The 12,090-nt window shown below is 40.4% G+C and overlaps 3 protein-coding genes across 3 annotated transcripts in view; 1 reads left to right on the forward strand and 2 right to left on the reverse strand.

The window, feature by feature from the left end:
* The window catches only part of rnf11b (ring finger protein 11b), a 28,591-nt gene that overhangs the window by 8,716 nt on the left and 7,785 nt on the right, over positions 1–12,090 (reverse strand). The window lies entirely within an intron of this gene.
* LOC146988684 (G2/M phase-specific E3 ubiquitin-protein ligase-like) lies at positions 3,049–4,337 on the forward strand. The gene is made up of 5 exons (XM_085775279.1): positions 3,049–3,149; positions 3,278–3,440; positions 3,582–3,685; positions 3,956–4,100; positions 4,200–4,337. The coding sequence occupies exons 1-5, from the start codon at positions 3,049–3,051 to the stop codon at positions 4,335–4,337; spliced, it is 651 nt and encodes a 216-aa protein (XP_085631405.1).
* Positions 6,268–7,834, reverse strand: LOC146988685 (uncharacterized). Its single transcript, XM_085775280.1, has 5 exons — positions 7,533–7,834; positions 7,404–7,449; positions 6,918–7,009; positions 6,686–6,796; positions 6,268–6,553 (listed from the first exon to the last, which is right to left on the reverse strand). Exons 1-5 carry the CDS (start codon positions 7,832–7,834, stop codon positions 6,268–6,270), a joined length of 837 nt encoding a protein of 278 aa, XP_085631406.1.

Consider the following 12,090-nt stretch of genomic DNA (forward strand, 5'->3'; position numbering starts at 1 on the left):
CAGTAGCGGGCGCACCGCTGCTGGGGGCCCTATAAGAGTTATTATTATTTGCCTGCAGTCATTTGCTTGAGATTAGGCGCACAAGTGTGGTTTGCATGGGTCCAGAGTCAGACCAGGGATCTATTATAATACATCCATGGTCCAGACTGGCTTTTTGTTTGTTGTGGATGCTGACCCAAGCTCAGACTTTAAGAAGAAGTTAGTTTACTTTGAAGGCATTCTGTAAAATCGTGGAAAGTACCATGTCTGTAACATTTACTATCTTTTTTCTCACTCAGGGCCAATTAAGGGACATCATCAACACAGCACAAAATCTGGTGTTGATGTTAAGTAACAATGTACCAGCGAATGTCAGGCCAGTCAGTCAGAGAACTTCAGGAGAAGCTGCTGTTGGACAGGGAGTGCAGTCAGTTCCAACAGCGAGGCAGCCTCAGCAGGCAGTGCAACAACTTACAAGATCTCAGAACAATGGACTGTCAGTGAAACAAGAAATGGCGCGGTAGGGTACATGCCATGGGTCATTTATTGCACTCCCAGTTTAGGCACATTTGGCCAAAATGGGTCCCTGATTCTGATTCAATCAGAGGGCAGTGAAACAGCTGGAGATTTTTTAATTTTATAATTTATTTTCTGGAGCTTCAGACCATCACCATATTAACTATTGCATAAAACAAATTAAACAAATCTACATACTGTAAGCTAACATAATCACTTAGTCTTCTAAGTTAGTTTGCTTTTTGTTGTTGATGGAATATAAAAGAGAGAATAATACTATGCCATCTTTTTAGGTCTTTTCCAGGATTCTTTCAAAAAGAGGCAAGAGGCAAAAGGCGTTTTGCACCATATAGGATGAAAGAATCTGGGAAGAGCTTTTTGGTGAACTTTTTTCTTCTTGAAAAACAATATGAAAAAACACCAAAAGGAGAAGAGGAACTGCCACTCATGCTGGCTGGCCTTGGAAAACGTTCACTATCCATATCTGAAAATGTGACACATTCAGAGGTACACTGCCATTGCCTTGTGTCAAGTCATGTCTCAAGAGAAAAACACCCATCTTAGAATTAATCTTGACACATGATTTAATTAATATTTGCATGATGAAATACACAGTAGTTCATAAATACGACTCATTGCATTAATGCTTTAACTATTGTTTGTCTCTTCAGTTTTCAGATTTGCTTTTGAGTGCATACCCAAGACTGGCAAATATCTGTGGTGGCTGGATGCTGCACAAGTCCACAGGTATGTGGCGTATACACTGGATTAATGTTGTTTCAAAATAGTTACTCTATATTCAGGTTTGCTTAGTATCCAAAACTTTTCAAATTTAGGTGGGGGTGGGCGGCGGAGCTTGGTTGTCATCCCTCCAGATCTACATGGTTACACTGGCCAGCAGCTGAAAGCAGTGAGCGGGAATGGGAAATACACATTGTACATCTCTCCTCTACAAGAAGAACTTGATACAATTCCATTACCACCCGAAGCAAAGGAGTTTGAGAACATGCCCAAAGCCCAGTGTACAACCTGCAAGAAAATGGTTCCTCTTCAGATTCTTCCAGTACACATCAAGGAATGCAGGACAGAATTTGTAGATTTGTCCTCTTCTGCTGAAGAGGTATGTCAACGTTGAGTCTTTTAGGCTTTATTTCACAGCTGTGTATATTGGAAAATGAGATATTATTCTGTATTATGCTCTGAACACTTGCGTATTACTGTTTTTCTCCCCCAGGAAAGCTGCAACGAAGCACATGAAGATGAATCCCCAGATTCCATTTGTGACCAGACGGGCAAGGTGAAATTGTTTGTGCCTTCCTGGTAAATCAAGATATTAATCTCTGGGATAATGTAAGTCTTTATTCACATGCCTTGTGAATTCTTTTTTTAAGACAGCAGAGTGTCCTGTGTGCAACAATGCATTTCAAGTTGACATGATTGAGATCCATGCAGCCACATGCGGATTGCGGTAATATTAATGATTTTAGTGCATTTTTTCATGTATATCTTCATTTGACAAATGACATGTAAGAGGATTGCCTTGCAAAATGTTATAGATATGCAAGTGTTTCTGTCAAGATAAGCTGTTTTCTTTGTGTGTGCAGACCCTCAAAAAATGATGGCCATGAGTCAAGTGGATCAGTACCAGTCAGTCAAATCAGTACCTTTCAAAGGTAATATTGTACATTAGGTAATCATGGTGGCATATCATGTCATCTGGATAATACACACTTTAAAGAGATACTGCAGTATCAATCATCTTTTTCCATTTGAAAAGCTTTATATGTGTGGAGTGTGATCACAGAGAAATGTGGTAATCATACCTTGCTCTTGTCTTGACTTACATGAGGCCTGCTTTCACCTCTTAGAATTTCACCAGTACAGGAGGTGTGGCAATTGTTGTACCATGCCACACCCCAACAACCACCTGGAATAATTGTAACAAACAGCTATGAAATTATACAGACAGTATAACCATGTCTAATTTTGTTTGCTATTCAAATGCTCAGTGTTGAACAAGAAATATATAAGTAAATAAAGCATTCAGAAAAGACATGTTGGTGTCTATATTAATGTTTAATTTTTGTCTTTTGTTTTTAATTCCAGTGCTGAGGAAATCTTGGATTGGGTCGCTTTACAAGTTGTAGAATCAGACACATTTTCCATCTGTGTTTCGAGAACTGACCTCTTCAGCAGAGGCATGCAACAATGGCAGCGGCAGAAGAAGACATCGCCCAAATGTAGACTTAAGGTCAGATTCTTTGGCGAGGCAGGCATCGATACTGGGGCCCTGAGCAGAGAATTCCTCACAGGTATAAATGTTTGTCTATTTTTCATTTCACAATAAGAGGACATTTGTGCACATCATATTCTTACAAGGCCAGATGCAGGATAAAAGATAATCAAGAACAAAAGGAAAGGAATTATCCGCACACTGGATATAGCTCTAAGAGTTATAATAAGAGGATAATTTCTTCTCCTTCAACATCAACAGGGGGTTCAAATACTAATTAAATGGGGGGGGGGGGGTACTGTTTTTGCTGTTTTGCAGAGATGCTAGCAGAGATTGAAAACAGACTCTTTGTTGGAGGGTCAGATAAGAAAGGGAAGAATCCTGTTTATTGTCTCAACAGTTTGGACTCTAACTACTTCAGGTGTGTAATGAAATTCATTGTGTTTTCTTTTACTGTAGCATATTAATTGCAATGCTAGTTAACCCTGTTTTATATAATTGTAAATAAATTCAGGCAGTTTATATGCGGTGTTGTTGTATTTTGTTTAGGAGTGCAGGAGAGGTCATGGCAGCTAGCCTGGCACAAGGAGGACCTTGTCCTAAGTTCATGCGTGAGTGGTGCTTCAGATACCTCTGCTCCGGTGACTCTGACAGCATTCTAGTGTCTCCCAGTGATGTAACAGATTTAGAACTATCACAGCTTATTGAGAGGGTAAATTCAATTTTATTAAAGTTAATAATTGCATTAACATCATTATGAAATGGCTTGCATAATTACTTTTTTGGTTTGTTTCTTTTACAGAACAATGATACAATGCAAATTAATTTCACTTGACACCTACTCTGTTTTCAGATAAACAGCGCCAGTAAGGACAACATCAATGACCTAGTTGATGATATTGTGACCTGCGGATACACCGGACCCGTGTCCATGGAAAAACGAGACAGCATGATAAGGTATGTTGGTGACATTTTTGTTTTTCATTAAGGCAAGGGTGTATTGTACAAGAATGTGACTTGAATAAGGCTACTTGTTTGGTCATGTCTAAAACATGGATTACAAGTAATATGGCATTGGTTTCATGCAAAGCTGTGTTGTTCTTCACATGTCACCAAATAATATATATATTTTTTTAAATAGTAGTTTTGTTCCCCCCAACCCACCCTCTACGTCCAACAGGTATACTACAACAGTATATTGTCCTGATGAAACATTTTGTCCATTAGAACTGTCATACTTCACTCCACCATGAGAGTCCTCCCAATGCTTGACCAGCTGAGAAAAGGCCTGCAGGTGTATGACCTCCCAAAAGTCATGAAGAGTCATGAAGACCTCTGCCAAACGCTGTTTATTCCAGGGGAAGATGATGAGGTAAATTTTTACATTTTAGACTGCTTTTAATTTTGCATGAATGTCTTTTGCAAGAATTACAATGTTTATGCAGACTGAAATGCTCTCTTCTTCTTAAAGGCGGATGCAGCCTTCGTTCTGGAGAGCAGCTGTCCTGTCTACAGTGAAACTGGTTCTGCCAAGCACCAAAAGGAAGTAAACATCATGAACTTTCTCCAGGACTACCTCCAGGAAATTGAGGATTCTGGTATGTTTTAGCCAAGATAGGGTAATAATGAGGTTAACTTTTTCTGTTATCCTGCAGTACATTTTATATAGTGCAGTGTAAATGGTTAATCGATTGAAACTATACAACCCAATAAATCTAAGCGTTTGTGGAAACTTGATGTCACTATTTAAAATGAATGTAACTGATGAAATGTAATATTGTTATTATTGCTTTCATATGGATGACTTGTATAGTTATATTGACTAACAGCTATACTGAATAACAGGGTGTCTGAACTTTTGCCACAACATTGCCCGTCATCCAGTCAGAACAAATGCAGCTTTGGTTAAAATCTCTATGTAGTTTCTACTTTGATTTATCAAATGTTCTTATACTGAAAAAAAGTAAATGTGATTTATATATGTAAGGGATTTTACCAACTTGAAAACTAAAATGTATTGTTTTCAATCCAGACTAACATTGTCTTAATCTCTTCATTAAGGACATGAGGGCCCCAGCAACAAAAGCATCTGTCCAGAAGGCTTGACTGTTGGACGAATAATGCAGTGGGTCACTGGACAACGACACAAGCCAGTTCTCCCAAGCGAGAAGAAGGACTTTGGGATAAACATAAAATTCAAACATGACTGTGACACAAAACACAAACTTTGTTTTCCGACTGTAAGTGCGTGCAGTCGCACTGTCACATTCCCTTCAGCTCACTTGGGAACATACAGTGAATTCAAAAACATAATGACACAGGCCATTTGCCATGGGCAAACCTTTGATAAGGTGTAGCCACTCAGAAGGAAAACAACCGTAACTGCAACAGGTCAGCTCATATGTTTTATTATTTTATTTTATCATTTGATGTGACAGCTTAATGTTTCAGTTATCTTTTTTGTTACTGTTACAGAACCATTGCTTTTGTATTGGTTGATGGTTGACTCCAAAGTTGGTTTTTACCTCCATGTACTCTTCAGAATACCCAGTCATTTTTTTGTTTTTGGGTCAAGTTGGAAAAGTCACAAATTTAATTCTGATGACTCTTGTGGAGATTTCATGGGAAAGTTTTCAATAAAAATATTTGGGACTCCTGTCTCATGTTAAATTGAACAGGTGTCAGGCATGCCTTTTTTTTTAAACAAGTGCACTGACTGTTCACCTCTATACAATCACATCTTTGCAAGGTCGTGTCAGGCATTTCTCATGTTTCCATTAGACTTTCAATACACTGAACCATTGTTATGTAAATGTCTCTGCCAAATGATTCTGATGAGGCCAAGGGATTTATCATGGACCGTACAGTTTCCATAATATCTGGAGTCAGAGGGCACTCAATTTCCTGAACCTGAACTCCATATGGCTCCTCCTGTACAGCATCAAACATCTCCCAGTCTGTTCCAAATAGCTCTGTGTTCTGGAAAAAAAACAAAACGTTTTAATGTTATTTTGAATGAAATAGCATTATAGCCTGATAGAATAACTGCCTGAGTCATAATGAATCTGCAGTGTTAGGGGAACTAGGTAGATATCATAATTTAGTTAAAATATGATAGGCAATAAAGTTATAAGGCTAATGATTGAGAAATATTTTAACAATATACCAAAGCACACACTGACATACACAGGCACAGTGCAGTGACAACAGAAAACATTAAACCAGAGAATAAAATGTGTTTAATGTTCAATCAGAACATTGAGTACATCTACTGTATTATAAATCTTGCTTTGCTTACTTGCTTTATTTGTGTGATCACATCAATGAAGTATCACACACACACTTACTTGTAATTATTTTTTTTAAAGAACTTGCTCCTGAATTTTAACCTCATACTCCTTCCACACTGTTGAAGATATTGACCCAATTCAAATAACAATAAAAAAATCAATTGTATAGGCTACCTAACCTCCACATATTCAGGTTCAAAACCTGTCAACTGCACTTCACCTTTGTAAACAGCACCTCGAGTTTGAGCTTCAACAAACCTGCAAATCTTCATACGGGTCACAAGGGTTCTTCATGTGGCCCAAAACCCAGAGCTGGTTTGGGGAGAGTCCACCTTCAGACCGTAAAGGATGGTTGTCCCAGCCTTCTGTGAAGGTGTGAAGGGCCTCTGCCAGACGTGGAAGGAAGACATAGTGTACACAAAACAGATGAACAACATCTGCCAAATGCAACAGGCCATCTTCCTCGAGACTGTGAAGAACTTCATAGTAAAGGTGTGTCACGCCGGTCCAGACATCTCGCCACAGGCGCTCTATTCTAGATCAGAAACAGGAATTATTCAGCTGAAAAGTAATAATTGATATTGTCTGACTGAAAATACTTTACAACAATAATTTCCCATTTTACATCTTAAAATTGATATAAATTATTTGAATTGTTTATTGTAACCTTTGATTATGTACGCTGCGCCCAGCTATGAAGCTCCCTCTTCCAGCGCCTTTAACAGTGAACATGGTTTCAGCAATTGAGACATTTTCAACACCTTCATCGCCCCTGACCCTTGAAAATACATGGAAGAAATGTTCAGCCATATTCATCACAACAAAATATTCCATCAAAAATTACTGAAATGAGTAATTAGGACAATGAAACAATAGCCCAAGTTCATATCATTGTTTACCTGGAAGGCCAGCCATAGTTTTCCACTGCCTTCAGAAAAAATGAATGAGCAGTGTTTGAGCGGTTATTTGTTGCAGGTTCCAGATAGAAAATCTGTGTAGAAAGACAGTGTTTGAAACTGCAGAGGCAAAATATTAAGGCCTACAACACATAACATCAGTAATCTTCATTTAAAATGTTTATTCCCTGCTCTTCTCCTCCTGTACCTCTGCCTTGGTCTCCTCCCATCCTGCTACTCTTGACCTCTCTTTAAACTCCTCCCTTTCTTCTCATTATCTTCTTCTCCTCCCCTCCCTCCTCCCATCATATTTTTTCTCCATATGATTGGCCAGTCAGTATTGCTCCCTAAGATTGCCAGTTGGGTCCATCTACTTAAAGTGATGGAGTAAAATATGATCAAATTCATTGTATGAACCATGATGTAGTTTATGACATGTACAGAGATAATAAAGCACTGTTAAAAAAAAAAAAAAAAAAGGTGACAAACCTTTCTTGAGTACCCATCTATCGCACCAAATATGACGATGTTGTACCTTCAAAACAAAATATGAAATTACAATGAGCAGTCACTCCCCCCAATAAATAAAAATGTGAATAAATCTTAAATAGGTCGTACCGTATGAGCTTATGATTGGTGTCCACATGGACTAATGACAAAGGCCCCTGCACAAAGTATTTCCTTCTCACTATGCACCCCAACCGTGTCATTCTCTCCAAAACTCCTGGAGCATCAACTCTGTGCATGGACTCTTTGATCCGATCCCACTGGACCCTATGCCCATCAGCTTGCAGATAGCCTTTTACCATTCGATATCCCGCATTTGGGATCCGCCTTTTGATGGACTGGACAGCATTATCCAATTCACTGTCAGTTAGGCTGCTGTATGTAGACCGCGTGGACAAGCCAAGTTCACGCATACGCCTGAAGATTGTGCTTTGGCTGACACCCAACAGATTTGCAATGCAAGACACTGGTAAGGGGACGTCGATGAGCCGGGACAGAAGCTCCTCAGAAAAAACAAACTTTGGTCGGCCTCGTTCTCCAGCTCTAATGAAAGCACAGGGACTCTCTTGGGAAACAGCTGCGTGGATCTTATTTTGCAGGGATAAAAGACACTCCACAATTTCAGCTGGGATGTTTAAAGTACTAGATGCAGCCGTCACAATGAATGCTTCTTGATTTACAATGTATTGTAAATAGTCCAAATTCAAGTGTGGTTGATTCAACACATCTGTCATCCTTGATTTCAGGCGTTCCAATAACCGAGCAGCTACTGGTCCCTGTAAACAACAAGTTTGATGTATTAAATGCCACTGTTAACATAGTCATTTACCAACATACAGTAATCTATCAATTCCACATAGGCTGGACAGACATTCAAAATAATTTTGTATTTTAGCAAAATAATATATATGCCAATCATTAGCATGCAAGTTCATACAACAAAAATCAATTATTATATTATTAATTATGATTATTATTACTACAGTCTGGACCCATGCAAACCACACTTGTGCACCTAATCTCAAGCAAATGACTGCAGGCAAATAATAATAACTCTTATAGGGCCCCCAGCAGCGGTGCGCCCGCTACTGGGGGCGCAGCTCTGATCAAAGAGGCTACAGAGGAACTATGCAGGATAATTTCCTTATGGTTCTTTTTTTTTTTACCTTGATTAAACAGCTTCAGAGTAATAGTGCTGGTTAAATAAACGACTAATTACGTGGAGAATGGAGCCTCAGACCGTCTAGCACCGCGACACAAACGCGCACCGTAACGCCTTATCTCTTGTTTATGACAGATAAGACTACACAAATATACACGTTATATCTCAAATTAGTTTTGTTTTTGTTTTCATCAGCGCTAATTAGCTAACTTAAACCAACTTCTAATGCTAGTAGCTAATGCAAGCACTAACTGCATCACCGGGCATGTCGTTAGCTTGTAAGCTAAAGCAGTAGCAGTCTTCACGTCCATAAACTGTATATGATTTAAAACAGTACAATTTCATGAAATAAATAACTAAATAAAAATAAATGAATGTTGGATGTGTTATTTACTTTACCTGTGATGCTGCTTCCCCTGAGTTACCCGCGGTGTCCATCGGTGCACTGCTGTTGTCAGCCATCCTCGGCTTCGGCGCATCACTCGGGGTTCGATTACTTTCCCCTGTGACCTGCCTGTGACCTGCTGTGACGTCATTTCAACACTTTTTCTACTCGTACCCACAAACTTGAATTCGTGTTCACAGTGAAGACTTCGTAGTCGTAGAAATTAGAGTTGTATTCACAAGACTTTGCACTCACAGCTTTTAGATTCATACTCACATAAAAACAATCCTAACCCGAACAATTTCTCAGACTCATGTGTATGACAGCAGAATTTTGGGTACAACTTTTTTATTTACATACAAATGTTTATCATTACGAGTACGAATGGTTAGAATCATGGACACATCTTTTTGGAAGCTCTCTTACTCCATAGGGCAGCAGCTGTACTCTTGTGTGTGAGTGTGTTAGGATGGTCAAGTGTGCCGCGGTCAGCAGTGTTATTGTTGTCATCATGCCTCTCCCTTCTTTCATAGATGGTGTGTCAGCTGGGCTGTGACAAGTGGTCACTAGGTGACCTCAGACTAACCACAGGGACAACAGAGAGATGGAGAGTTAGGCAGAGTGAGAAGAAGAAGGTGAAAGAGTGGCAAAGAGAGGGGGGGTGGAGGGGGTGCAGGGCGGTGGCTAACTGAGCAAAAATACAGACCTTGATTTCCTCTTCCAAACATGCAGGCACGCAGCAGCAGAAACTGTCTGCCTGCCAGGCCAGGGGCCTCATTTATCAAAGAGCGTGTAAAAGTCCTCTTAAATTTTCAGTACGACGGAAAGGCAAAATGTGCGTAAGACCAAAAAATATACACTCTTTTCAGATCTATCAAACTCCGCGTACACACGGCTGCACGGTATTTCCCTTGATAGATCACACCGGACCTGAGAAAAGCGTGGATGAGAACACGCCTCATACCCAGCCCCCTAAACGGCCCCACGCAGCCATATGTGGTCAATGCAAATCAGTTACGTGCATATTAAGTAGCCATGTGCACTCTGGAAACGTGTGGAATGACGTCAGTGGAAGACGGTGAAGACAACAGACGGACGGAGAGCGGAGAAAGAAGCGGAATTTCTCTGAAAGCGAGATACACGGTAACACGGCAATATCAGTCAGAAACATCATCTTGCATTGAAAGGCTTCAATAAATACAAAAAACTCCCAAATCTAAATGAAACAGAACAGAAAGAAGAAGAATCATATTTATTCTGCCCCTTATTTTAGATTATGTCATAATAATTTAAAGCAGGGTTTCCACTGCCAGTCAGTACTTTGCACCCCTTTCCACTAACCCCCAACTTCCGTTCACTGGACGACTTTGATTTTCATTTGTGCATAGCTATATATAAAAAAAACAAAAAAACATTGAAGTCCACCAGTCTGTGACTTTTCCTAAAATGATGTTGGGCAGCACCCAGTTTTGTTAAATACAATAAATATTATTCACACAAAAAATATCGATCATGTTTTCTCATTTGCTTTGATTTGCTCCGACATTATTGGGCTTGCTGCTTGCTTGTGTGTGTCCAGTCTGGCTACGTAACACACGCACGTCGCAGAAATTATTTTCCAGACTGGACAGACGGGTTGTGGAAGAGGTGTAGCCTACATGCAAGGGAAAAATATCAATATGATATCAAAAGAAAACGAAATTCGTTTTATAAAGCCAGTATTTAGGAGCAAACTAGTGTAAATGCACAGGGGAAAAATCTGAGTCGCTGTGCTTTTCATGTAAAGTGCCGACGTCAACACGTGTGCGGTGGTGGGGGGGGGGGGGGTCATCATCACCACCACTTGCTACTTCAAACAGTGTCCGCGCTCCTCTCTCCCTCGCATACTGCAGTTCTCTGACTCTGCAGCGGTGTCGCCAATTCCTCTTGTTCTTCAAAAAGCGTGTAAATGCCGGTACGCCATGGTCGGACTGGTCGTAAATTTTTGCTCTTACTCCCGACAAGTTTTGGTTTGATAGATCCCAAATTAGGCGGAGAAAAGTGCGTACGCACAAAATGGGGGAAAGAGCGTGTAAAAAAGCGTGTATCCACAATGATAAATGAGGCCCCAGGGCTGCTAATGGTGAGCAGGAAGGGAGGTGAAGATTATGGCCATGGATAAGGGCAGACACACACAGACTAAGTGAAAGAAAGATAGGGTGGGGAGGCATTTACCCTCCGTCTTCCATCATCCATCACTAATTGAAAGAAATTCAGAAGAGAGTGCAAAATGTAAGATAGAGGCACTCTCTGCCCACAAGTTCAATAACAACTGAGATCCTCCCCATAACTGGATGTGTGCTATTCATGCTTATAAGTGTGGGTACAAATAGCACGCACGTCCCAAAACAGTGTAAAACTGGGTGCTGGACCAGAGGGTAAGTATGAGATGAAAGAGGAAGTCCGCACACCAGAAGTAGCTCCTGCAAGTTTTATTGAGTGTAACGTTTCGGGAAGGGCAGGTGCCCGAAACGTTACACTCAATAAAACTTGCAGGAGCTGCTTCTGGTGTGCTTATAAATGTGGCCTTGAAAAGGAGGGGAAAATGGGTTTGATCCACACTAGCCCTTTTTTTTTTTACTTGTAACATTAAAGCAGAAGTAAGCGGAATGTTTGTGTTAATATAAGTCTTAAATAGTTACTGTATATCTTCCAACAGCAATCACTTATATAGAGTGTTTGGTCCGAAACACGGGTCTGTCAGTCACTCTGCTCTGGTGTAGCCTAAGCCGAGGAGAAAACTTCTTGTATACTTCCTTGTATCCTACAACCTTTATCCAATGAGGAGAGAGAACGGCATGAAGGGCTTTGTGTGCAGCCAAGGGATGCGCGTGAATGTGGTGACGTAGGGACGTGGACCGATAGATCCATGACGAGGGCGGGGGCTGCTAACTTCATCGGCTGACAAGAAGTTAGCCAAAACGACCGGATCACTTACTTACGCTTTAACAATTCAATTATCCAGGCAGGGTAGAGCTTTTTGGCACCGACGAGTTCAGCAGCATTATTTAAGCAATATCACACGAGAGGGAGTGCTGTTGTACTGTATATCAGCACGGCTGTGATTCGGTCGTAGGCACGAG

This window comes from Trachurus japonicus, chromosome 4, assembly GCF_045865225.1.
Source record: "Trachurus japonicus isolate A0001 chromosome 4, Traja_1.0".
Lineage (NCBI taxonomy): Eukaryota > Metazoa > Chordata > Actinopteri > Carangiformes > Carangidae > Trachurus > Trachurus japonicus.